Raw genomic sequence first — 26,093 nt, 5'->3', positions numbered from 1 at the left:
GCTGAAGGTTAGAAGTTGAAAAAGAACTTGGCTAACAGGTCCAAGTCTTTCTTGGAAAGAAATTTTTCACATGATCTCCTAACCTGGGGAAGATATAATTAACACCAATTCACCTTTTTCTTTTATAAATAGAGACGGCTCCCTTTTCTGACTGAGTGAGAGATCAAGTATATAAAACAACGTTACTTATATGGCTCTGGGCTTTGATCAGCAAACAATTTAATTTCTGATCAACTTGCTACAGAATACAGCAAGCTCTGTGAACATCTATGATGCCTAAACTTTAGAAAATAAAAACAAATCCCTGATATTTATAAGGGATATATCACACATCCATTCATTTAAATTATTTGGATTTCATTCCAAAGCAAACTGACTGGCTTGATTGTTGTTTTTTTTATTTATTAAGGTCTGGTAACAAATGGGATTCACTAGTCCAAGACCCGTTTGGACGCATCTAAATTCAGGGTTCACCAGAGACACACAGGGTGTGCTTGAAGTGTGAGGATTTGTTGAAAATCTCATACCATGGTTGTCATCCATGCAGCTCCATCAATGCAGGACAGTGGTAACAGTGCCAATGCAGACCAGGCACGGGCATTTTAACCATCACATGAGGTACCCCTGTTCTGAGCAGACTTAGGGAACATGCTTGTACAAGCACCAGCAACCAGTCCACATAGTGATAGACCTAGTGGATTTTCACAGACAATTCAGCACGATCAAGGCCACAGTGCCAGCTTCCTATCTCAACGGCAATGGTAAACCCAGAACACCACCACCCATTTCAAAAAGTACTGACACCAAGGTGATGGACACAATATAAGAATCCGATTGACAGCTGGAGTTACTTGGGATTTACATTGGTGTAACAGAGTAGAATCTACATTGTTTAATCCAATTTTGTATGTAAATGTCAAATACATTTTTGTAGCAATACTTTTTTAGCTGCAAACAATTCTAACAAACAAACAAACAAGAATTCCCTTACTTGGCCTTGGCTCTGAGGGACATCGGCCTGTCATTTGGACACATCCACCGATCAGTACTGCTGCCAAACATCGTGTCTGTCATGGCTGACTCTTGAGACTGTCTGGAAAAATAAACAGAGTTTGCAAGTCACCAGTAAGATAAAATATTGGATCATCTTCCTCAGCCAAGTTAAGAGAAGCTACAGGAAATGTATACAGTGGAGTCTTTTAAAAAAAAAAAAAAAAGGTATTTTCCCACTGAACATTTAGATATTGCTGATGCGTTTTCTGTCACTCTAATCCACAATAAATCTCACTTTGGCGCATAAATATGAAATGTAGAGCCATACTGAAATGAACCCAGCAGTGCTAATTCTTCATAAATCTGAAACAACGGTTGGAGATCTTGTTTAAACAGGATGCTTCCAGCTTTAAATGTCCTCTGAAACCTATCATCATGAGAATTCACTTTGCACAGCTTCGGCTCCAGGTTATAGTTTACACCTTGGCTGTGCAGCCACTCAGGAGATGGAAAATTTAAGAGTTTCTGATTTTAAAAAATAGATGGGGGGAGGGGGGAGAAATGGTTAAAATATTTTTGGCTAAATTTGTTCTAAGTTAAAGAAAGGGGGAAGAGATGGAATATCAGTTTCATCCACAGTCCAGGCACTGTGTATCAACAACACTGCCCTCTAGGCCAGGGTGGTATTTCCAGGTAACAGAAGTGTTCACAGCTGTGCGTGAGGGACAGCATGTCCAGCGCCCATTAATGATACTCCTTTGCACTAGACACAGGCGAGACCTGGATTTTTCCATTTCATGAGAAATTCCGTAATTTTGAATGACTCCGTTCTGAAATGGAAAGGAAGCAAAAGAAACTGAAATTTCCTGTGAAATGAAATTCAAAAATAAAAAGAAATAGTTTTGAGACTATCAAAACATTTTGATAAAATCAAAACGTCTCATTCCAATTTCAACCTGTTAAAAACTTCTTGCAATTTTTTTAATAGAAAAAATTATTTCAATTTCAAAATGAAAAACCAAACCCGCTGTTCTGAAAGTGTTGAAATATCCTGTTTTGAGCTTAGAGAAACAAAATGAAATGAAGTGTTCTGGTAAACAAAATGTTGTCAGAAATAGATTTCTAAAAGTTTCTGTTTTGATGAAAATGGCATTTTTTGTCAAAAAAAGTTAGATGAAAAATTTCCAGCCAGTTGTACTTTATGCCTATGAGTCTGCATAAGTTGAACATTAGTTTCCTCTTTCCTTGAGCAGAGACCTGCTTGCTAATCCTGCCAAACGCAAGCCACAGTATGGGGAGAATAATGTGATGTAATCTACCATGCACTCAGGTAATGATCTGGGACCATCAGATTTCCTCCCTTAGATAGCCCAGTCATTAATTTCCTCTTCCCATTCATCTTTCCTTTTTAAACCACGGCACGTTAGGAGTTTTAAACGGAACACCCTGACGAGCTACTGGTCGACCAGTATGTACAACTACTAGGCCATAAACAGAGCTGGCGTCAATCAAGTCAGATTGTTGAGTTCAGTGAATCTACGCCAATTTTTATGCACTGCAGATCTGGCCCACTGTGAGGTTTTTAGTAAGCCGAATCAGCATGAATCCCAAAATGGTCTGGTTCTCGAAAGAGGAACAAAGGTAGGTACCAAGGGACGACTTCCTACTTACTGCATAAGCACTGGGTAAATACCTAAACCAGAAAGATTCGATCAAACAGATGTATCAATAGGCAGGGCTGTAGCAGTCACTGTTATCAAAGCCATAACTGCCTTCATGTTCGGCCACTGAGTCACTTTTCAAAATAAATAGCGGTTACTGAAAATGAAACAACACGGCGCCCGGTGGTCGCGCGTCTGAGTGATTCACTGCAAGGGAAACTGCTGTAAATTTTGGAAAGGAAAATCTGAAGTGGAGACTGCGCTGTTGCATACAGATTCTGAGCAGCTTTGGAGCACTCTGATTCACTGCATCATGAAACCACAATCATAGCTGTATTCAGTGGCCCAGCAAGTTGGAAGTATCCAAATATCAAACAGCACCATGGCCAGTGGGGTGAGAGACCAAGCATAGGATATGGCAAATGTACCCAAAAAGTGCAAGCAAACAGAAGCAGTGGCAGGAAGCACAGAGGTGACTCAAATGGTAGTGACGTGTACTCTGGTTGCACAAGAATATAAAAAAAACTTTGTCTCTCTAATATCCTAGGACTGACATGGCTACAACAACACTGCATACCAGAGAGATCTTGGCATTTGTGTTCATGATTTCCATAGGATTCCTTTTTCCCATTTTGGAGCCATCTATAGAACTGGCATAACATAAAAGCTGGTCTGTTCATGGTATTTCCTCTTCTCTGGAACAGACCAACCATGGGAAAACCAAAATCTTTCTTATTATTTCAGCTTCACAAGACGATCCGGCCCATGAAGGATGAAAACAAAAATAAAAATGCTAGAAACCACACTTGCCCTGTTTGAATATTGACTGATGTTCCAAAAAGCAAATAAAGGACAAGTACAAATTATGCAGGTAGACAGTCCGACACGAAACACATTTAGGAAATCCTGCAAAGATCCAAATATGTTTTGTGTGTGCAAGTAAAGCCCAACTCTGTCCTAAAATAACACAAGTAAACATTGCTGGAGAAATCTCAGATGATACTAAGCTGCAGGGATCAACCACCACTGAATAAATCATCCCAGAATTTGGCAGTTTATTCTGCCTCTTCAGGGGATAATGCCAATTGAGGGGCATTTTTTACATACTGCACAAAATACAGCAGTCAGAGCACCACCAGTTTGTTAGTCTGCTGGCATGGGTGAGAATTTAATTCAGCAGGTTCTCCTTATACAGATGATTTCTTCTGTTTGGCTTGATACATGCAAGCAACTAGGGAGATAATAATATTAAGGAGCTACAAAACAATGGGCACATGGGAATGGGAGAGAGAGGATATTTAGGGCCTCTTTGCTCTCAGCTGGTTATCAGGGAGCTGTCAGATTTCCAGAGACCAGCAATGTGAAGGCGCCAACCCACCTTTCCTCGAGCAACTACCGTTTTCTAAAAAAGGTCACCGCAGCAGCTCCAGTGAAAGGGCATTAATTGCAATTCTTAATGCTATTCCTTTGTCACAACCAATTAGCTAAAGAGAGTTAAAAGGACACTACATCTGCCCTATGGAGACTATAGGACATCTCGAGATCAGGCTGATTTGTGCACAATGTATTAGATAGATACACAGAAAAGAAAGCAAGGATGGTCTCTTTGCTGTGTCATACAGCACCTAACACAACAGGGCACCAATCCCAATTGGGATCTGCGTCTGCTACCATGACATAAATATTTACGGCCACCACCACCAGTGAAAGTTTGGTGCTGTGTTTTTCCCCACACGGTCATCAAAAGACACTAGTAATACAGTTTGAGAATAAGGGTCACTGGAGTTCAGCTGCGCTAGACTCTTTTACCTACCTACGAGGAGAGAAGCTACATTTTCCTTCAAATCAGTAGTTTGGGAAATAAAATCAGTGAGACATCTCTAAAAGTGTTCGTTTTGCTGCAGTTTTAATGAGACCACAAGACTCCAGAATAGATATGAATTCTTCTTTTTCATTAAAAACTCTCTACAGTCAACAGGAATACAGGCCCCCAAGTCTCAACCCTGAGAGCACGAATCCCCCAAAAGTTTTATGATTCCAGACATTTTTCACATCTGACCTTTTTTTTTTTCCCCTTTCCTGCTTCTCTTCCCTTCAGAGCTGGCTGATAGAGCTGCTGGTGCTGCTTTCAAAGGGTGATCTGCTGGGATCACCGCTTCCTTGACTGTGTTCATTACACAGTAGCTGATGCCTGCATCGCTTCCAGCACTTGCATTTGAATTGCCTTTTCCTGGCTGCAGCAGAAAGGAGAATCTCCTGCAGAGCCCAAGTCAGCGTAAGAAGAGGGAGAGGGGGCTGGTGCATAGCCTGGCCTCCAAATTAATCTCTTCAAACCTCATTCCTCACCTAGGAAACTGCATCCTGCCGAACGTGAACCCTTCTCGTTCTTTGTGCATCAAGAGAATGCTTCACATCCATTTTACACCTGCATCACCCATTGTCCTCTGCTGGTATGACTCCATTGACGTCAGTGGGGTTTCATGAGAGCCGAGAATCTGCCCCTGGGTTTGTGCTGCCTGGGCCAAAGGCTTTGCTCTTTTACACCCATGCAACTCCAAACGTTGGAAGCTACACGAGGGCTGCGGAGAGCAGAATTTGTCCCCGAGGGCTTGATTCTCTGCTCTACCCAAGCTCTGCTCCGGTCACAACTTCTGCCCAGCTCCGGCCCAACAGCTGCACAGAGGCAATTCTCACTTACACCATTGGCATAAGGTCCCATCCGCTTCCTGCCTCTGGAAGGCCCTGATATGCCCCCGTTGCTCTTGCACCAGGGTGTGTGGCAATGTTTAAAATGATGGGAAAACAACCATACAGCTAGACTAGAATCAGAAGGTCTCTTTGGGACCGGGAGACCCCATGTTCCCTTTAGGGACAGCACAAGCAGGCAATGAACCTCTGGCCAAAGAGCCAGCAACCAGTGCGGGGACTGGCTGAAGTGTGTCAACCATCAGTGCTCCAAAGGGATCTGGTTGCCAACCTGAAAGATGTGCCATGAGTACGACCCATCGTTTTTCCTTCTCTTCCACTTGATTCACAAGCCCCTGTGGGGAAATGGTGTTTGCTTGCTTTCTGCAGGCTCCAGAAGAGATCCCGACACAACTTCCGCCATTTAGCAATCGCTGCTTGCCGCACAGCGGCACAAATTAGCCTAGGCCCATCCCAACATTCCCCTCCCACACGTTACATCTCTCCGGCCGGTTGGGGCTAAATTGCTCAACTGTTAGAAACCATTTAACCTTCTAAACAAACTGGGCATCGCCATATAAATTCGCCCAGGTTGCCGTACCAGAGGTCTTAGACAAGCATTTAAAGGAACAGCAGGAAGCCACTGCAAAGCTGCTGCTCAGCAGGGATTGTACATGCTATAGCCAGCCTGATGCCCACGCAACAGCATCTCCGCATCTAGCCTTACAAGGAGAACGAGCACCGAGGACCAACATTCCCTCTCATTTTTTACATCCACGGGCGGGATGAATTTTGCTATGTGCACCAAAACGGAGGTGATGCGTGGTGGATGGGGCCAGGGGGTTCAGAGTGTGGGAGGGGGCTCAGGGCTGGGGTGTGCGGGGGGTTCGGGCTCTGGGGTGGGGCCAGGGATGAGGGGTTTGGAGTGCTGGAGGGGGCTCAGGGCTGGGACAGTGTTGAGGTGCGGGGGGGGGGGAGGTGAGGGCTCGGGGAGGGATGAGGGGTTCAGAGTGTGGGGCTCAGGGCTGGGGCAGAGGGTTAGGGTGCGCAGAGGTTCGGGCTCTGGGATGGGCGCAGGGATGAGGAGTTTGGGGTGCTGGAGGGGGCTCAGGGCTGGGGCAGAGGGTTGGGGTGCAGTCCTCAGCTAGCAGGCTACAGGTATTTATCATGGCCCGGTGAAAATTCACGTAACAGTAAGTCATGCAATGAGCTGCTAGAACAAACGTCCTGCATCTCTCTCCAAGTTACCTCTGTCTGTACCAAGTAAGTGGCCACTACAGTTCTTGGTTATTTATCTAGCATCACTTGCGCGCAGTGCTTTACCAGCACCCAACTCGTTTACCAACTAAACTAGACACGATACAGCAGTGAGGTAGTGTAGCCTAGCAGGTATGGCACTGGCTAGGAAAGTCAGGCCACCTGGGTTCTATTCCCAGCTCCGCCAGAAGTCGTCAGGCAAGTCACTTCACCTCTCTGCGGCTCAGTTTCCCCGCCCACCTTTTGTCCATCTAGATTGTAAGTTCTTCCGGCAGAGACACTCTCTTGCCTCGTGTCTATGCAACCCCTAACACAACAGGGCCCCCGGTCTCCACCGGGGCCTCTCTACTGCAGTACAAACAACACAATGCTCACCACCACCACAAATGATCCTTTCCAAGAGCAAAACATTGCCTTGGAGTCTCATGGTGGGAAGCAAATCAAGAGTACTGTGTGCGGAGGAGGAATACAGCGGCGGGTGTCACTTGGCAGCTGTCTACTTTTCTACATCTGCTCCCAGCACCTCATAGAATAGAATATCATAGAATATCAGGGTTGGAAGGGACCTCAGGAGGTCATCTAGTCCAACCCCCTGCTCAAAGCAGGACCAATCCCCAAATTTTTGCCCCAGATCCCTATATGCCCCACTCAAGGATTGAACTCACAGCCCTGGGTTTAGCAGGCCAATACTCAAACCACTGAGCTATCCCTCCCCTCCCGTCTTTGTGCTCAATGCCTTTGTGCTCACAGCATCACCATGTGCATGCTCAGCAAGCCCCAGCTGCATCAACTGCCTTTTGGCCTCCTTTAGCTAGCATCATGCCGGGCAGCCCTGACTCCTCTATGCCCCCAAACACACAGATTGCCCTCTAACTTTGTAAAGCCAGGAAGAACAATGGTCCATGAAGCCCATATCCTTAATTTAACTACAATTCTCAGCCCATTAATCAATCCGTTCTCGTCTCCTCATCCGTCTCCCGAGTGCCATAAGCTTGTGAGTGCCATCCCCACCACATCCCCACCCTGCAGGCACAGCAAGCCCCAGGCCTGAACTGCCACCACGCCATAGCTGCAGGAGGAATGGATACGCCAGACAGGCAGAGCAGAAGGTAGACCCGGGTCTGAGCTGAAACCCAGGTTCCAAACGCTGCACTTTTATGATGTGCAGAACCCAAATCTCAGATCCAACCAAACCTCATTTGGGGGTTGGAAAGCCAAGGCTGAACTTTGGTTTACTTTGATTTGGGGCTCAAGTAGGGCCCATGAAAGAGATAGCAGGAGTATATAGGAATAGTACCTAGCATATTTCATAACCACGATCGTTAAATAGCGCAGTCTAACTCAAAGGGGCACTTTCCAGAAAAAAAAAAAAAAAAAAAAAAGGATCTGATGTAAGCTATACACCTGGATTGTTCATCCCATCCACCACGAACTGCAACTATCTCTGGGGTGCAGCACAGCAGCTGCTTACCAACAAAGAGCAACAGTTTTGGGCAGGATGTAGAGCAAAGCATATTTAAAAGCCCACCTCAAATGAGTACCAACCTTTGTACAGCAGCCATGTTAGCCTTCATAGGGCAATTGAAAGGGTGAGAACCATTACATTTAATAAAAAGCAACCTCATTCCAAAAGCTCCCTCCGTTGAAACCTGCATGGAGAACGGATTACAGTCAATGCCGGCCAAAGATATACAGATAAACAAATCGATTTGAAAGGAAATTTTTTAGTTTGTATCCAAGCACAATGCTGTGCATGGAATCTTGTTAACATTCATGGTGCAGATTTCAGAAGGAAGGCGGCAGGAAAGCGAAGCAGCATTACCGCAGTGGGTTTCACAGGCCAGGGCTCAGAGCAAAGGTTTCCAGTTCAAGTTTCTGTGATTTATTTCTAGACTGCAACCAGAGCAGAGTCATTCACGATCCCCAACACACCCGAGTCTTTTCGGAATATGAAGGATTTTCCTACAACAACATTAACAAATCAGATCAAATCCACTTGGACTCAAGTCCCCAGGTCATAGATTCCAAGGCCAGTGGAGACCATTATGATCATCTTGTCTGACCTCCTGGATAACGCAGCCCAGAGAACTCCACTCGGTTATTTCTGCATCCAAACCATAGCTTCTGTGTGAGCTACAGCGTCTCCTTCAGAGAGACACCCGGGCTTCTGCCCAGCCAAGCTGCTACCTTCCCTTTGTCCAAATCCCTCCTTAAGAAGTGCTTATCCCAGGACGCTCAGAAGAAGCGAGTCAATAACAATCGTTATTAAAAGTTCTTGTGACTAAGCAAAAGCCCTATTACTGCCCCAGCCCTGCACCTTCCTCCATCCCCTAAAATTAGATGGCAAGCAGCTGAAGCAGGGCCGGTGCTGTTCCAGTTCTGCTAAGAAGCGTGTAGCACGCTTTTGGGTACTGTAAAAACAACAGCTACATAACAATTCTGCCCTGGCACAGACCTGGGCAAAAGCCACTGAGTTCATCCCAAATCTATGCCAGTGCTGAGTGAAACCTGCACTGAAGGTGACCAGATAGCAAGTGTGAAAAATCACGACACTTTTTTTCAGGGCTGGGGCGGAGGGGTGTAATAATTGCATATCGTGACGTCTGGTCACGCCACCTGCACTTAGTGTTCTGTAAGGCTGACTCCTTCTTGAAGATCCATTCAGACCATGGGTTTTCCTTCACATCTCATGCCCACCCATCGGACCCTAAGACGTAGCTACACCACCCCAGGAGGCCAGAGAACAAACTCTGGGCTCAAGGAGCCATCAATATACAGTCACCAACCCAAGACTTCACAACTCATGAAACAGGCTCCCTCACACATACACTCACAAACCCCAAAAATCACACAATTAGCTTAAAAATTAAGAGATCTATCCTTTTAAAATAATACACTGGGAGGCTGCATTTGCCTTTGGCTTTTGAGCCTTTAAGAGGCACACTTTCATAGAATCATAGCTCTTTCAAGCTCTTCTCTGCAGCCACATGGGCTAGACCCTTACTTTGTTACTGAAATGAAAACAGAGATTCCTGCCTCATCCCAGGACTCCAGGAGCTGCGCCTTTCAGAAAGGCACCAAATATCCCAAGACTCACACTAAACAACCCAAGACTTGGCAAAACTAAAGTGATCAGAACAACCCCCCGCAAAAGTTAAAATGTAACCATGAAAAGGAGGCTTCTAACAGCCCCTGCTATTTACAAGAGTCTTAACAGCTTTAGCACAGTAGGAAGAAGACGGAGGCATTACCTCCAGAGATTAGGAGTGAAGTCCTGGCCCCACTGAAGTCAGTGGCAAAGCTCCCACTGATTTCACTGGGGCCAGGATTTCCCCGGAAATGTCCCCATTTGCTCCTACAGCCTGTAGTGTTTTAACCCAGAAAAGAATACCATTTAACGAACCTTCAGGCTGCTTTGCCTGCTTCCCCCACCCCCTTCCATAAACACACTTCGTCTGGAAGAGAAATTGATGGTGACTCTTACGTGGTTCAACAGATGCCCCTGTGGCCTGCCAGACGCAAGAGCAGAGCTAATGCAACACTCAGGTTCATTCTGTGAACCCAGTGGGGAACGGAACAGGAGGATTCTGGCCTCGCGTGCCTGCATCCTGCAGGTTACCTCACCGGAGGCATGAGCCAGCCCTGGGAGAGCCTTCCCCAGCCAAGCTGGTAGGAGCCATGTGTAGCTCATCCCAGCTGGAGGGCGCAGCTAACCTGTTTTGCAGTCCGCACAGCAGGATTCCACAGCAGTCAAGCAGCTGCTGTTTCCCAAGGCCTCCTTCATAATACCGAGAACTAGTCCAATTCCCTGGGTGCTGCTGCTCACAGTGGGCGACTGGTTAGTGGCCACAGGAGCAGCTGTATTGACTCTGCACAGACCTGGAGCTGTCCCGGTCTCGGCTGACTTAAAGCCCAGCTCTCAGTGAAGTCTCATCCTGGGAATTAGAGGGTGACCTGCTAGGTTCTCACAGGGAATTGTAGAATTTAGCTGGGAAAGGGCTTCTGCATGTCCCTGCTAACACTGAGTACGAGTAAGTCACTCTGTTGGATATTTTGCTAAGTCCCCATGTGCCTCCCCTTACTCGGATGTGCCAAGGCTCATGGGAAACTTGCTCAGTCATTTTGCATCTATGGGCATGTCTACAGCACAGCCACTTCAGGTAAACGGAAGGGGGCTTTCCATCACTGTAGTTCATCCATCTCTGAGAGACGGTAGCTAGGTTGATGGAAGAATTATTGTCAACCTAGTCGCGTCTACACTGGGGGTTAGGTCCAACTACGGTGCTAAGGGCACGATATTTTTCACAGCCCTGCACGACACCGCTAGGTTGATCTAATCTTTAGGTGCAGACCAGACTTATGAAATACAGGGGCTTGGCTCCCCACAGGCTGGTTTGAGCCACAATGAAACGTATGACTGATGTATTCGCACTTCACTGTAAATCAAACAAGTTAATTTGCTACTGACTGCAGATGAAAAGAAAATAATTAAAATTAATGGGAGTGAGGATTCATAGCTGCTCAGGTCCCTTCTAGGCTAGCTTGTTCATTTTATTTAGGATGAATGGTGTGTGAGCCAGACCCTTAAATAAGACAACATTTAGCGCCTCGTGTTCACACCTGCTCCACACGATGCAGCGCTGGAGAGGAGTGAGAGCCGGGGGCTGACCACATCCCAGCTGCTGCTGGTGCCAGCCCAGGATGGGAGGTTGCAATGGCAGAAAATCATCATCTTCTCCCCTCGACTGGTAGCATAGGGGTCAATGGCACTGAAATGGAGGCCAACGTTGGCTAGAAACAGAGCATGGCCAGAATGGAGCTGTGTGGTTTCAGCGCATCCCCTGAGTAGCATTTAAGACTTGCCCTAAGCCAAACCCCTCTTAGGAAAGGCTGGGGGACCAGCGCTTACCCTGTGCTCTAGTCTACGCAGGTTCTCATACCGTGTTCCTCGCCGTAGTATCTGAGCACCACAGTGGGTTTCAAACTTACAACACCTGGGGGTAGCTGAGGTTCAACAGCCACCACACGCCCTCTTAAGCCTCCCATGCCACACGGGGGTACAGTGAGCCAGGCTGATGGGTAGTTTGCCCCTCCTTGCACCAGCTCCAGTGCCTCCAAGCCAAAGGACTTTGCTTTGTGATGGGTCAGTTGTATTGGATTCCAGACGAATTGCTTTTGGCTGGCAAAGCAGCAGCCATCTAATCTATGGCGCTGTCCCGTCCCTCCCAAACAAAGAACATTTCACTCAGGCACCCACCAGATCTGACGATGAAACAAAGCCGTCCCCAAAACAAAGAATTTTAAAAGTCTGTTTTACAGCTGGTTAACACATTATCTTCCCCCGCCCACACCTCCTAATCCACACTCTGCTGGCAAAAAAGAAAGAAAGAAATGAGACCGGGGCCGTTAATGGCAAAGTTATGTATGCAAGCAATGAGAATGATCTGCACATTCAAGCCGAAGTGACTTGTATTGGGCTTGCAGAAGTTAGCTGGAAATGGGCTTCTTCTCTGAGCCGCTGTACCACTGATTATCGATGAGATTCTCTACTGGATTTCTGCCTAACCCCTGCAGTGCTACTGCTATAAACCCTGGCTTCTCAGATTCATCATGTTTTTAAGAGAGGAAAATGTGCCATCTGTACAGTGTATATTTATGCTTCCCAGCTAGGAAAAATCAAATCAACGTGTGTCCCCTGCTCATCCTGGCTTTTAAAATGCAGATATTTCAATCCTGAAGCTGCAGTTATCGTTTTTTGGGTTGTTTTTCATTTTTTGCTGGTGCAATAGAGACAACTCACTTCAGCAAAAGCGAGACAGCTTGCGGGCAGGGCCAGTTGGTTTGACTAGTTCCTCTTTGCCGCTCAGCCTGGATGACGACAGCATGAATGGCTACAGACTGCCCGCTTGACGGGGAAGGCCCCAAATTCCAAGGCAAAAAGCAATTCTGCTATTCATCCGTGGTTTCTTCCATTCAGGCAGGCGCAAGGCTGCGCTTCACGTGATGGAAACCTGTCAAAGGGCATGGTAGAGTCAAGCAAACACAAGTGAGTCAAGCTCAGGCGTTGTTGTGGGCGACAGCGATCGCTCTGACGGATGCCACCAGCACCTGACTGAAGGAATGAAGCCGGTGACTGAAAACTAACTCCTGGGAAACTGATGCTGGCCGACGTGCAGTGTGTGCACTGCAAACCGATGTCCCCTAAGAAACAAACATGCACCTCATCTAGCATGACCCTGGTGTACCCTTAAGGGGAGTGCAGAGCTTTTACCATGGTGCAAACAAACTCTTGTGCAGATATTTAGGGATGGGTGGACAGGCAGCCTGATCCAGAGAGGTGCTGAGCATGCACAGCTCCCACTGTGCTGCAAGGCCCTGATCCTGTGATCAGGTCTGCTAGCACAGGCCCCTCAGTCTGCACGTGGTCCCCCAGCGGGCAGGGATCCACGTTAGCAGATTCGAATGCTGGAGCAGGACTAAAGAGAGCCGTAGGTGCCCAATCCAAATAAGTGTCATTGCACATGGGTCATTTCTGAGTCAGGCACCAGTGATCTTCCAGGTCGGGCAGCAGAGCTGCTGCTCCCTGCTCGGCTACGGGTGCTCATGTTGTCCCAGGGGAACACAGGCAGAGCTTGAAGCCTCAGCATGCCTAGCAAGCCAGGGGGACAGGCTCTCTCAGCCCCCTGCACCAAAAGAGGCACGTTCTCATGTTCAGGTTGTGTAGAATGCAAATCTCCCAGAGGGGCTTCAACTCCTCCAGGGCTACAAGGCCCCACATCAAGCCAGGGCCATTCTCCATTGCTCCTATGTCAGCCAAGGAGGTCACACTGGAGCTATCCAAGATGTCCTCTCTGGTCCTGATCCCAAGCCCAGTGAAGTGAATGGAAAGAGACCCGCTGGGACTGCCTGGGCTGTTGGCTCAAGCCCGCTAGCCCCCCAACGGCTGAATGCTACAGCTCTGAAGCAGACTCAGCTGCAGGAGAGGAGGAGACGAAATCTAACCAAAGTCTCCAGCATGGCAACGCAGCGTGGTGCTGGAGCCAGTGCACCATGTGCTTTTACTCTCACCCTACAAGCTCGCCCTAGAAATATGCTCAATTGGCAACAAAAGACAGTTGCCAGTGGTCTTGTGGTTAAGGCACTGGGCTGGGATTCCAGGGGAGCTGCATTTCACTCTCCCCATCCTCCACTCTGCATGGTCTCTTAAGGGCACCCACTTAAAGGTTCCTGGTGCCCAGCCACCACCTCTCCTGGGTGGAAACCCACGTCTCACTTCCTCCTGACCAACCCTCAGGCTGCACAGTTCCCTGCCTTACACTGTGATAGCCCCAGCAAGCCAGATTGCCCAAAAGGCCATTGCCTGTGTGTTTTTCTCTCTCTCTCTGAAGGCTGTGACCAGTGGGGATTGCCTGCATTTATAAAAGTTACCACACAGCCCCTTCTAAGCAAGCCCTTTTTTTCTTAAGGTTACGCAGAAAACAGATTAAAACGATAGAAGTTCCTACACACCTACTACAAAGCTCACCACAGGGTCACCCCAGTTCCAGCCTAGGGCTCTGGTAGTTTTAGTCCGTCAAAACCCACAACTGGCTTTTCCCTGTGGTTACAAGTTCATACCAATCTTCAATCCAGAACCAGACCAAAAACGGGCCAGACCAGTGGCTTCTTTATACAGCTCAGGCCCATGAGCCTGGCCTTCTGTAATAGAGACTCAACAGTGACCCTCTCCTCAGGGTGTGGCGTCAAAAGGCTGGCTTTTTGCATAATCAGAGTTGGGGAACTTGCATTAACCACTCCCTAGGAATTCCCCAGGAAATCCACTTAACACTTATTGTCCCAAAAGTCCACACTTGTCTGGCATATTCTCAGTGTAGCCTTTTGAACTCCCAGTTCCTACATCGGTCCCATCTTCCCCCTAGAGAGGTTACGTATAATCCCAGTCAACAATAATACACAACGTTAACACAATAAGGTCTTTCAAGGATATTGCAGGTCAATGCCCAGCTCTGCCACAGTTTAACATGATTCTGTGTGCCTTAATTCACCTTCTGTAAAATGGGGAGAATGATTGTGCTTCCCTCCCACTCAGGATGAGGAATGGAACAAGATGGCGTCATTGAGCCACTTTTTCTTCTTTTAAGAAAGAAAAGTTATTGGCAAAACTAAAAGGCAGTCCATTCAAACTCACCCTCTGAAAGGGCGGAGTCTGAGCCAGGAGAGAAACTGCAACTTTCCCAGACTGAGGCAGGGCAATAAAATCCCCAACCCGGCAACATTTTATTTATTCTCAAGTATTGCAAAGGGTTTTCTTCAATAACTAGGGACCCTCTCTACAGACACCAACTTGTAAAGAAAACAAAAAATCTTCAGTGCAAGCAGCTCTGATCTGGATAAATAACGTTCCCCCATTTTCCTACAGTGCACATTCCGGTTTGGCAAAGAGAAGTTGAGGGCGGTCAGTTTAAATTAAATGACTCGTTTAATGTAGAGCACGTTAGCGGCTATTGGAATCTGCGCTACAGTGACATACTCCGCCCAGTTATAAGGCGTTGTACTGTAGTAGGCCCTTCGGGCCCTAATCTACCATCAGGGCCGTATTGTGCTAGGTGCTGCATACACAGAGAGAGTTTACTATCTAAGTCAATTAAAACCTATGGCAAACATGCAGTGTTTTTAACATGTTATCTTCATCTAGAGTAATGTATTTATGCAATCCCCCATTATCTGAGCACCCCACAAACTTCTAATGCATTTGTCCTCATTACTTACCTGTGACTTAGGGCAGCGATAGATTATCCCCCACTTGTAGATGGGCGGCAGGCACAGAGACTTTAAGTGACTTGCCCATCATCACACCGATAACCTGTAGTGCAGCAGGGAACTGAAGCCGGGTCTCCCATGTCACAGATCAGCACCGTGGAGCATCTGCCCTCTTCCCCCCACCGCTTTGCACTTGATAGCTGGTTTCCCTTGTGCCTCATGCAGCAGCAAAATGAAATCTAAAAAAGGGACCATTTTCTCACGTTGTCTGTCTGCCTAAGCAATCAAAGAAACCAACTGACCTTTCAGCCAGGAATAAGCAAAATTCGCTTCTTGAACTAGAACTTTCTGCTCATAATGGTTAAGCCAACGGCATTTCCTACAGGTACCAAAAAAACCCAGAGACCATCCCTGGTGAAATACACAAGCCTTTCTCTGTGCCTATAAATAACAGATTCTGAAAACCTAAATTGCATTACTTCCAGCATCCACTCTTGCTCATTCTAATGCCTGCTGGTGCATTTTTAGCACAAGATAAAGAGGAGAAACAACAGCTCACCGCTGGATTTGTCCAACCCTTTACACTTGAGCAATAATACCTGGCAGAGCAGACTGCAGGTCTCGATCCGTGGGGTGTATGAAATATTTAAGTTAAAAAATTGAAATATTTTTTCCAAGACTTTGCTAAAAGGATGCTGCCAACTCCTGTATCATTTAAAAATGGCTACTGCGTTGCCATTGCATTACGTCAGCACAGCACCTAACGTATTTGTGAGGAAGGATGGGCTTCCGGCTCAGGCACAAAAGTCCGGTCGTCAGGAGTCCCGCTTTTCATTCCCAGCTGCTGTGCCAGTAATATCTTGACCCAGTTGCTTTGGCTTCTCTGTCCCTCTTTCAAGACCAGTGATGTGGGAATAACACTTGCCAAGTTCATAGGGAATTGTGAGGCTTAGTTCATTAGCGTTTGTAATGTGTTCTGAGATCCTTGGGTGAGACCGTGGAGAAATGCAAAGAGGTATGAAAAAAAAAAAAAAAAAAAGTCTCAGACACTCATCTCTGTACTATGCTCAGTGAACGTCTCACCCAATTTGAGCCACACCCCCAAGGATGACTCTCACCTCAAATCAATCTGGCTTACCTTGAAAATATCATATGGGACAAGTCACATGATAGTTTACAACATGGCCACTCGTCCCAGTCCCAGCGAGCCTTCGTAAACTAGTTCCATCCAACCCTCCACAGCAAGGTTCGACAATGGGGAAAATGGAGTTTGACTGAACTTTAACCTTTCTGACTGGAAATTTGAAGTGTTCGTGTAGCTTTGAGATCAACCCCATTAAGGGCTGCCAGGGCTTTGCACAGCATGGCAGCAAAGACTTTAAATGAACCAGGTCCTACAGCATTAAGATTACATTTGTGGCAGCTAATGTCATTTTACTTATACAAATTACATAGCTGGATCCTGGTTACCATATGTAAATAACAGATAATCTTTGATTTTAGAGATGGGGAAACAGAGGCAAAGACCAGGAACATGACTTGCCCATGGTCACCCAGCAGACCAGTGGCAAAGCTAGGAACAGAAGAACCCAAATCTCCGGAGTCCCTGTCCAGTGCTCTAACTACTAGACCACACTGCCCAGCCTAGATTTCTGCTCTTGGATCTTCCAGCTCAAGCAAAAAGAGGAATTTTGATCTCATTGAAACAAGCTTTTCAACTATTTCTTTTTACTTGCAAGATTCAATCCAATTCATGGCTAACCTGCATAAAAGAGAAAATGTATTTGCTTTGGGATCCTAAGAGGTGACAAAATTCGCTGGAATAACCAAGCCCAGACTATCTGGAGTCAGATCAGATAATAAATCAGAGCTGGACAAGAACTGACTTCAAATTCTCCTCTGTCCACCCATAAGAAAGCCTTTAGTTCTGCCCTCGGAAACAGAGGCTGGGGATTGATGTTCGGTTGTTGGAAGAGAGTTGCCCAGTCAAAGCTGCTTAATTACTCAAGTTTAAGTTTCTGCAGTAGGGAGCCAATTTCAATAACTGTCTCATTCTAGCAATTTTTGCTGGCGCTTGCTACTTTATTACATATTCTTTCAGCATCACACTTTGTGCAAATACAGCCCTACTTAGCTGAAGGATCTCAAAGCACTTTGCAAACCTTAATGCATGTAGTCCGATATCAGCCCTGTGACACTGGCACAATGGTCACCATTCAAAAGAGCTCGTCACCCACACAGTGGTATTTGAGATCTCACACATTTGTCCTGTACTAAGAATAGGAAATAACGAGACACAGCCACATGATTACTTGGCAAGCGATGACTTTCTCACGGTGACTACCCTAAATAGTATTGCAGCCATTTTACAGGTGGGCAATCTGAGACAGACGTGGCTTGCCCAAAGTCACACGGTAAGTTCAGGGAAGAGCTGGAAATAGAGTTGAGGTCTTCACTCCTGGCCTTGTGGGATAGCCGCAAGATCAAATCCATTCTGTATGATGGAGCCCACGAATCTGCTAATGCATGAATTAAAAGAAAGTCCTCTATGAATTGCTCCAACTTTACCCCAGCATAGTATAATACCTGTTCTCTAGCCTGAAATCCTAGATGTTTATAATGCTGCTGCTAAGCTCTTAATGTTAAATACAGTGGGATCCATTAGCAGGAACTAATACTATACACACAAAAACTACAGTAGGATTACAACTTGAGTGCATAAAGGAAAATTCACACAAACACATTAGCTGCTTATCTCTGTATTTGGGACTTTTCTAAATGTTTTGCTGACTCCATATGATGAGCCAACTGCTTCAGAGTCTCAGTCTGAAGATAATCAGAGCTTCTTTTTTTTTTTGGCCTCATATTTAAAACTGGGCAAAATCAATTCAGGAAGCACAGATGCTCCCCTGCACAAGCATATTTGTCTCTTCACCAGTAGAACAAACACGCAAACCATGTGCAGTCAAAAGTGGGTCATCTAGCATGGGGAGACTCTGCCAACTGGCCCTGGTTTTCTGCAGCACATGTCCAAGTACAAAGTTTGTTACTCACTCCCAGCAGACAGGATACAAAACTTACATTTCTATACAGTCCCTCTCAAGAGATCCCTGACTTAACTGGCATCTTTCCTATCCAGAGATCACATCATCAAGGCAACAGGGGTCAGCAACTGCCCTGAATTCTAGCCCCAAACTCACCTGTATCAAAGCCATATAAAGTCACGGGCAGAAGAAAGAGGTGGTCTGAATTTGAGGGGGTCCAACATTCACATCCCCACTACCAAGCAGACCCCTGGGTCAGACGAGAGATTGTAGTTCTGTCACATTCCAGTCTGGTAGCTCGGACCAAGAAACGTTTACGGTCAAAGGAGGGAGAGGGGGGAATCTCACCACTGTTTGGATGTTTCCTGCTGAGAGTTGTGACCGGTCAATGCCTTCCGAATGCAAGAGGAGAGTCTTGCACTCCCTTGGTGTGGCTCAAAGGGAAGATGTGTATTGGCAATGCAGTGCGGTAGGAGGCCCTGATTTCAAAGCCAGAAGCAGCACTGGACTTCCATAACATACTCAAATTCTGCCTTCCATGATACCAGTGCAACCCCATGGACTCGTGTCCTCATTGACTTCTGGCATTCCACCAGAACAACAAAGCAGAATTCCACTCCAGAGCACCAGAAGGTTGTTGTGTCCAGACCAGATACCGCTCCAGAAAGCGGGGCAATGGAGACTCACCACTTTACACCAGTGGAGAGCGAGACGGGGCACTAGCGACAGCAACCGTCAGCCATAATTATACCCTGAGGAGCTGCGAACCCTCATCACCTCAGAAGGCATGGTGATTGGTTTTGCCTTTTCTCTTCAATCCAGAGGGGGTCCGGGCTACTGAAAATAGCCCTGAAGGGTTTCTACATGAAAGATAGAGAGATTCCCAGGCTTGAAAATTCACAAGAAAAATCTCTTAGTGCACTGGACTCTCTCCGGCCGCTCCCCCGACTTCCCTTTCCCACGGCCATCTCCTGTCTGCTGGTGCCACCTGCCACATCTCATGCCTCTCTTTGTACAAGAGTCTTTTCCTCTGCATCATTCATCCTCACCGATCCTACAGTTCTTCCCCAATCTCGCCTGCAAACATATCCTCTCTCCCATCTCTAGGGCTCTTCAGATTTATTCCCCTGATTACTGGCCATATGACTGCATGTTCCACCTTTTGATGGTCTACTAATTACCACTGGACACAGAATGACTAGAAAAGGGAGCTGGGGCAGCCGCATAGGACCTGGGAAACAGAGATTCCTCCTAATCTTTCCCTCCTTAGGAAGAGGTTTTGGGGGCAGGATGGCACGGGGAGGAATGAAGAGGGATTGCAGCCGTGCTTTGCAACCTAAGCCTCTAACACTGGGAAGCCTCAGGAATCTCCGCTCCCCAATTTGGTGGGTTCCCAGAACCTCTCGCTACACATCGTTCCACAATGACTGGAGCCCCCCGCTTGTCCCTGGCAGCATGGCACCCTCAGAAGCTCTGCTGTGGTACAAGCCACAAAAGGGGATCAACATGGGAGCCCAGCAGCATTAACTCCTGCATGAATACGCACAGGGTCAAGAGGGGAGTGTTTGCTACCATCAGGACCCCAGCAAGGGCAGTCAGGGCCAAGGCAGAGCAAATCCGAGGCTAGGAGTAGCCAAGGAGTTCATAGTCAGGCCCAGGCCAGGGTCGATACCAAGGATCAGAATCCGAGTCGGGAGGCGAAGTCCAAATCAAGCCAAAGTGAAGACAGGAATTCCACGGCAAGGAGCAGTCATGGCAGCTACAGAAGATCCACAATGTTGCCTAGATGCTTCCTGCAACGTCCCTTGGGTTTATATAGGGCAGGAATCCAGTCATGAGCCAGGGGGCTGCTGTCTGTCAAACCCATGAGGCGGAACTTCCCATGGTCTTTGTTCACAGCAGGTCATGGGAAGTGGAGCGTAAGCTGGTTACAGCTGCCGCTGGGTGGCAACCTGGGGATGTCAACTCCCTGGTACTAGCCTGGGTACTAGTTACCAGCTTCTCCCTGACTACTCCCAGCTACTTGGCCACCAAGGCCCTGCCTTCCATTCTGTGGGAGAAGTCCCTGCAGCTCAGGGAGTGCCCTGAGGAGCTGAGGAGACCCTGCACATTTTCCATACTCCAGTCTTGCCATCAGCCAGCGGCTCCTCTCCGTGACCAGCCCCCTGGGGCTATGCCCCGCTGCAGAATTAGGTTGTATTGTGCCGGGAAGTCAAGCAGGGCAAAAAAGCACCAGCCCCGTCCCAACCGCACCCGTGCCCAGCGCAGCTTCCGTGCTGCTAGCAACAGCGTTCCAGACAGGAGACTTCAGCTCAGTGCACCCCCCACCCCACCCACCCAGTGATCATCTGGAAAACTTCCCAGACTCCACACCTGCTCCTCTAATGTATATCCCTGAGGATACAGCTAACTAGGGAGGCAGCGAGGGGGACGGCGCTGATCCATAGCGAGGCGTCTACTCGGGTTCAAACTGTCGTGATAACCCCCGCACTGATCCCTCCCAGACACAGAGGGCTGGCTGCTAGCAACTACATGCTGGAACACCTGCATCTGCCGGTCACCGGTGCACAGCACAGCGACGGGTGCGACGCTGCATGCCCCGCCACACTCCAGCACCTTGACAGCAGGTGGCTAGGAAGAGAATTCAAAGGGGATGGGGAGAAAGGCCACAGATAAATGTTAAACAGCTTTTCCCTTTTTGTTCATTCAGCCTCACCGAGGGACTCAGCACCAGATCTCCAGCCGGGGCAAATCAGTGGAGCGAGGCCCATTTACACCAGCTGAGGATCTAACCCTTGGTTTATTCATTACAACAAAGAAAAAGGCCCGCTCTTCTGGGGGGTTCCCAGTTCGCTGGGTGTGACTTTTACACTGTCAGTTCTTCAGATTGGGTAGGGTTGTGTGGGGTCCAACACAGTTCCTGTCAGCACTTAATAAGAACAGTAATACATAAATAATAAACTCAATTTCTGCTCAGTCTATGCAGGATGGGAGCCCAGAACACAGCTGAAACAATACTTATGCCAGCACCAGGAAAAATAATAATCACTGAGTCATTCTCCAGCTCCTGTTCTTCAACCCTCGTCTCTTCCTCCCAGGTAACAGGTTGGGGGATTGTATTAATTAGCCCCTGATATTTGGGAGGGATGAACCCAGCACAAACGCAGTCCCAGCCCCTCTGAGTAGGAATAACTAAACAGATGCAGAAGAACGAGCCTGCAGAGTGAGCAACTGTGTTCACGAGAAGCTTAGCATCAAACCCAAACTGCATCGCCTCACCCACACTTTAACAATGCCTGTACAGAGAAGCCGCTGAACGGAACAGTCCCACATCTCTCGTGTCTGTGGTAAAAAAAGAAGAAGAGTCAGTATTTGAAAGATCATCAGTTCGACAGCCAAGCGCTGAGTGGGGAGCCCTCCATTTCACACCTCACGCTGTCTGCAGAGATCCAACAGCCACGATACTGACCCAGGCAGCCTATCTCCCCAGGCTTCTCAGCTCTGCAATGCAGCTTTCTTAAACATTGAACAAGCCTGCTGCTCCTACACCACCTGCCAGTGCCAACGATGAGAGAGTTTTTACATTGAAAGCCTAATGCCATTAATCTGGTTAAAGAGAGCAGGCTCGAAAGCCCGTGCATTCAGCAAAACACACTGATAACGTCACATCTGCAGCAGATTTTCTTGTGTTAATAACTGTCTGGCAAACAAACAAACCGAACTGCAACGCGGGTTCTGGGCTGAAGGTTTCTGTCATCCCCAAAGAAGAGTTTTCAAACTCAAACAGATCCAAATACCCTCCTCTATCGAGCTGATGATTTTTAAACCAACCCACGTTTGCGGTCCTCTCAGCCTGGGAGAACACGTTCATTTAGATCTCTCAGCAGCATAACGGACTTTGAGAGGGCAAAGGAAGGCTCCGCAGAATTGTTCAATAGATCCTCTAGGGGAGTTCTCTGCAGGGCGGATAGTGCAAATTCATCCCCATTGCCAGTTTTGCACACTTTTGGGGTGTCAGCCAGGCAACCAAATACACTATTATGAAGCTCGTTCCTTCCAAAAACTCCCACACTCACCCACAGCTTTGCCCTTAATTTTTTTGCCAGGCCCTTTACAAGCACTCTGAAAAGCCCACGAAAGCTTATGCCCAAATAAATGTGTTCGTCTCTAAGGTGCCACAAGGACTCCTCGTTTTTTTTGCTGATACAGACGAACACGGCTACCACTCTGAAACCCGAAAAAAGAGCACAAGCAGCTCTCAAAGTGATTCTTCTCCATCGTTTTGCTATCCAGGTATCCTGCCGTGTGATGGGGATAGTTACTTCCATTCCACTAGCCAGCGGGTGCATGCTCACACACACAATTACCAGGCATCTGATCCAAGGGTTTTCTAATCCATTTCTGAAGATATGGTCTCCATTAGCATTGAAATATGCCACTGTCTCACAAGTCCATCTACAAGTGTATTTAACAGGTTTAATCCTACCAACAGAGCATCCTACTTTAATTCAACTGCGCGACTTCACTATCAAGCCTGCACTTCCCAGCTAAAAGTGTGCTCACCAAAGCCCATAGCGCAGGGACTAATGACACCACATCCACTGCCGAGAGACAGTCAGGGTTGCAGGATCGCTCTGTACAAAAGGCTCAGCACAAAGGTAATCTGATTGAGCAGACAGGGCTAGCAACGTAGCACACCTCCCCTGCGATATTACACGGAAAAATCCATGCACACAAAGGGCCAGAAGTGATTTGGATCCAAGTTCCATATTACCTAAAAGCACCCAAGTTAGAGGGTATTTAGGTAACAGAATCTGGTTTTGACCCCGCTCAGATTTTCAGAGATGGGCCAACATATTGTTCTGACAGGTGTCACCAGGTGGTGCTGTTACACGTAGTCTTCCAAGATCTTTTTCTTCACGTTGGAGCAAATGTTCCACCTTGGGGAGATATGCGGTGTGGTGTTCTTCATATTATAATGCAGAGGATCAGGTTAGAGAGCTGTGCAAATAGCAAGATAGTTTGTTCTCTGCTTTGGCCTCTGATTAGAGTCAATGCTTGAGGCAGAGTTGCTCCCAGAGAACTGGGCATTGTTTTGGGCTGAGATCCCTGAAATAAGAGATTGCTCTGCCTGCTGTTTGACCTTCTCTATTCCAGGACTGGGGTAAGTGTGTAAATAAAACAAGTTATCCTTATCTGTATATATTTCAATGACCTAACTGCTCCCCTCCAAAAATTGGGCTGTTAAAAGTGGTTTCCCTGTGGTATATACACGATCTCCTGCACTGCAGTTGTACATTCCTGGCCAATGGGAGCTGCGGGGGGAGGGGGTGCCTGCGGACAGGGGCAGCGTGTGGAGCCACCTGCCCCCTCCCCCCAGGGGCTACTGCCGGATATGGCGGCCACTTGTGGGAGCAGCATTGCGTTAGGGCAGGCAGGGAGCCGCACATCCTTGGTTGTCACCTACCACCTCACACTGGAACCCATATGAGGCACCATCAAACAACTACAGCCCATATTCGATGGGGACCCCATTGAGAAAGAAATCTTGCCTGACCCTCCACACACTTCTGGCCTTCACACAACCCCCCAACCTCTCCAGGCTCATCAGCAGAAGCAAGTTTCCCACAGACCAGGACACACCAACTCAAAGCAGCACCAGGCCTTGCCAGAACAACAGATGCAAAACCTGCAGCCATAGCTCCAATGCTCCAATGATCAACACCCCCCACAACACACTTTTCAAGATCCATGGGTCCTACACGTGCCTATCACATAATGTGGTGTCCCTCATCCAGTGCACTAGGTAGGTGAAACCAGACAATCACCACACTCTCAAATGAACTCACCCAGGAAAATGATAAGAGACAAGAATACCACATCACTGGTGCGTGAACACTTTCCACAAAGCGACCATTCTACATCTGACTTATCAGTCCTCATCCTCCAAAGGAAACCTGAACACCACTTTCTAAAGACGAGCCTAGGAGGTTAAATTCATTGCTCTGCTAGACATTGAAAATCATGAACTGAACAGAGACACTGGATTTATGGCTTATTACGACAATCTGTAACCCACTAACCCCCTTTCTGTCCTAGGGCTGTAAGGGTTTTTAATGGACCACTTCACCTTGAATGGTCCCCTAGAAGTACCGTTAACTACTTATGCTGAACTATCTGTTTGCTCTTGTACTTAGCTGTGACACTCTCAGCGCCCTTCCCAGACTGGAAGGAGAGCTCCTCTCTCTCACCAACAGACGTTGGTCCAATAAAGATATTACCTCACCCCTCCCCCTTAGTCATTTAGGCTAAAACTTTCCCAAGTGGCCCCTGATTTCAGGTGCCCAATTTGAGACAGATGGAGCCCAATCTGCAGAGGTGCTGAGCACCAGCAGCTCCCGTTGACTTCAGCTGGAGCTGGGGGTGCTCAGCACTTCTGAAAATTTGCCCCCCACCCTCCCGTGTCTCAGGATGGGCCCCCAGAAAGCAAAGGATCCTCAATCAGGGGCCACTCCGGAAGATTTTGTCCTTTATCTCTCATTAGACATTAAGGTCAGAAGGGACCATTATGATCATCTAGTCTGACCTCCTGCACAATGCAGGCCACCAAATCTCACCCACCCACTCCTGCAATAAACCTCTCACCTATGTCTGAGCTACTGAAGTCCTCAAATCATGATTTAAAGGCTCTCTGTGCCTCTGGTTTGCTTGCCAGTAAAATGGGGACGCTACCATACTTACCTATCCCGTGGGGGTGGGCTGCGGGCACTTGATTGTGATCCACAGGAAACAGGCCCTGCAGAAGTGCAAAAGATCATGAGTAATCACCAGCATTAGAACCCCTGCAGGCTACAAAAACCCAGCCATTTCTACAGGCTCCTGAACTCGAGCACCCGGAGTACGAAAGGATTACAAGCCTACAATGCAGCCACCACTGGATCAATTCTCTGAGCTTGAAGGACAGCAAATGTGACGGCCATTCAGTTAAACAACAGGAGGACTAATTTCATGGCTACTTTTGCTGAAAAATCGCTGGAACGCTGCCCAGCCCATCTCTAACTGTGCGACCGCAAGGGTGTAACACGGCTCCCAAAGCACTTGTGCAAAGGTATCGCTTTAAACAAAATAAACCTGTCTTGCATAAATATCCCTCAGGCACACTCAGATCTTCGCCACCTGTTTTCTGCCCTCCTGTTTTCTCTTTGTTCCTATTCAGATCCACAGGGACCCAATAGGGATCACAGTGCTAAGGAGTATTCCTCCTGCAAAATAAGCCTTGGTGGATACTGGTATATGGTCCTCTCCTTGCGACCTCTCCAGGATTTATCTTCCTGCATTTTGCATACCAAGTTCTGCAGAAGGGATTTAATGAGCAGCTCTACGGCAACAGATTTGGGGGGATAAAACCCTCCCCGTACACTTTGTTTTATGGGTACCCCCTGATGGGCGTAGGTGACTATATAAAGGCAAGAGAGACTATTAGGCCAGGTCTATACTACAGACGTATGTCAGTATAACTACATTGCTCGGGGTGTGAAAAATTCATCCCCCAAGCAACGCAGTTACACTGACCTTAACCCCGTGTAGACAAGGCTTTGTCAGCAGGATGGCTTCTCCCGCTGCCATAGTTACCACCTCTCAGGGGAGGTGAATTACCTACGCCGACAGGAGAGCTCTCTCCCGGCGCATAGGA

At 47.5% G+C, this 26,093-nt stretch overlaps 1 protein-coding gene across 25 annotated transcripts in view; it reads right to left on the bottom strand.

Annotated features, from left to right (window-relative positions):
• RPH3A (rabphilin 3A) overlaps window positions 1-26,093 on the bottom strand; it is a 168,273-nt gene that overhangs the window by 75,082 nt on the left and 67,098 nt on the right. For 13 of the 25 annotated variants that reach the window (XM_074972902.1, XM_074972899.1, XM_074972891.1 and 10 more), the window contains one exon: window positions 992-1,093. In XM_074972902.1, coding sequence (XP_074829003.1) covers window positions 992-1,074 — 83 coding nt within the window. In that variant the 5' untranslated portion in view covers window positions 1,075-1,093. Of the gene's footprint in view, window positions 1-991; window positions 1,094-12,396; window positions 12,541-25,141; window positions 25,197-26,093 lie in introns of those variants that run through there. The other 12 variants (XM_074972881.1, XM_074972880.1, XM_074972885.1 and 9 more) reach the window with 2 other exon arrangements.

Source organism: Natator depressus, chromosome 15, assembly GCF_965152275.1.
Source record: "Natator depressus isolate rNatDep1 chromosome 15, rNatDep2.hap1, whole genome shotgun sequence".
Classification (NCBI taxonomy): Eukaryota; Metazoa; Chordata; order Testudines; family Cheloniidae; genus Natator; species Natator depressus.
Note: the sequence above shows the minus strand (reverse complement) of the source record. Positions and strands in the feature narration are given on the sequence as shown.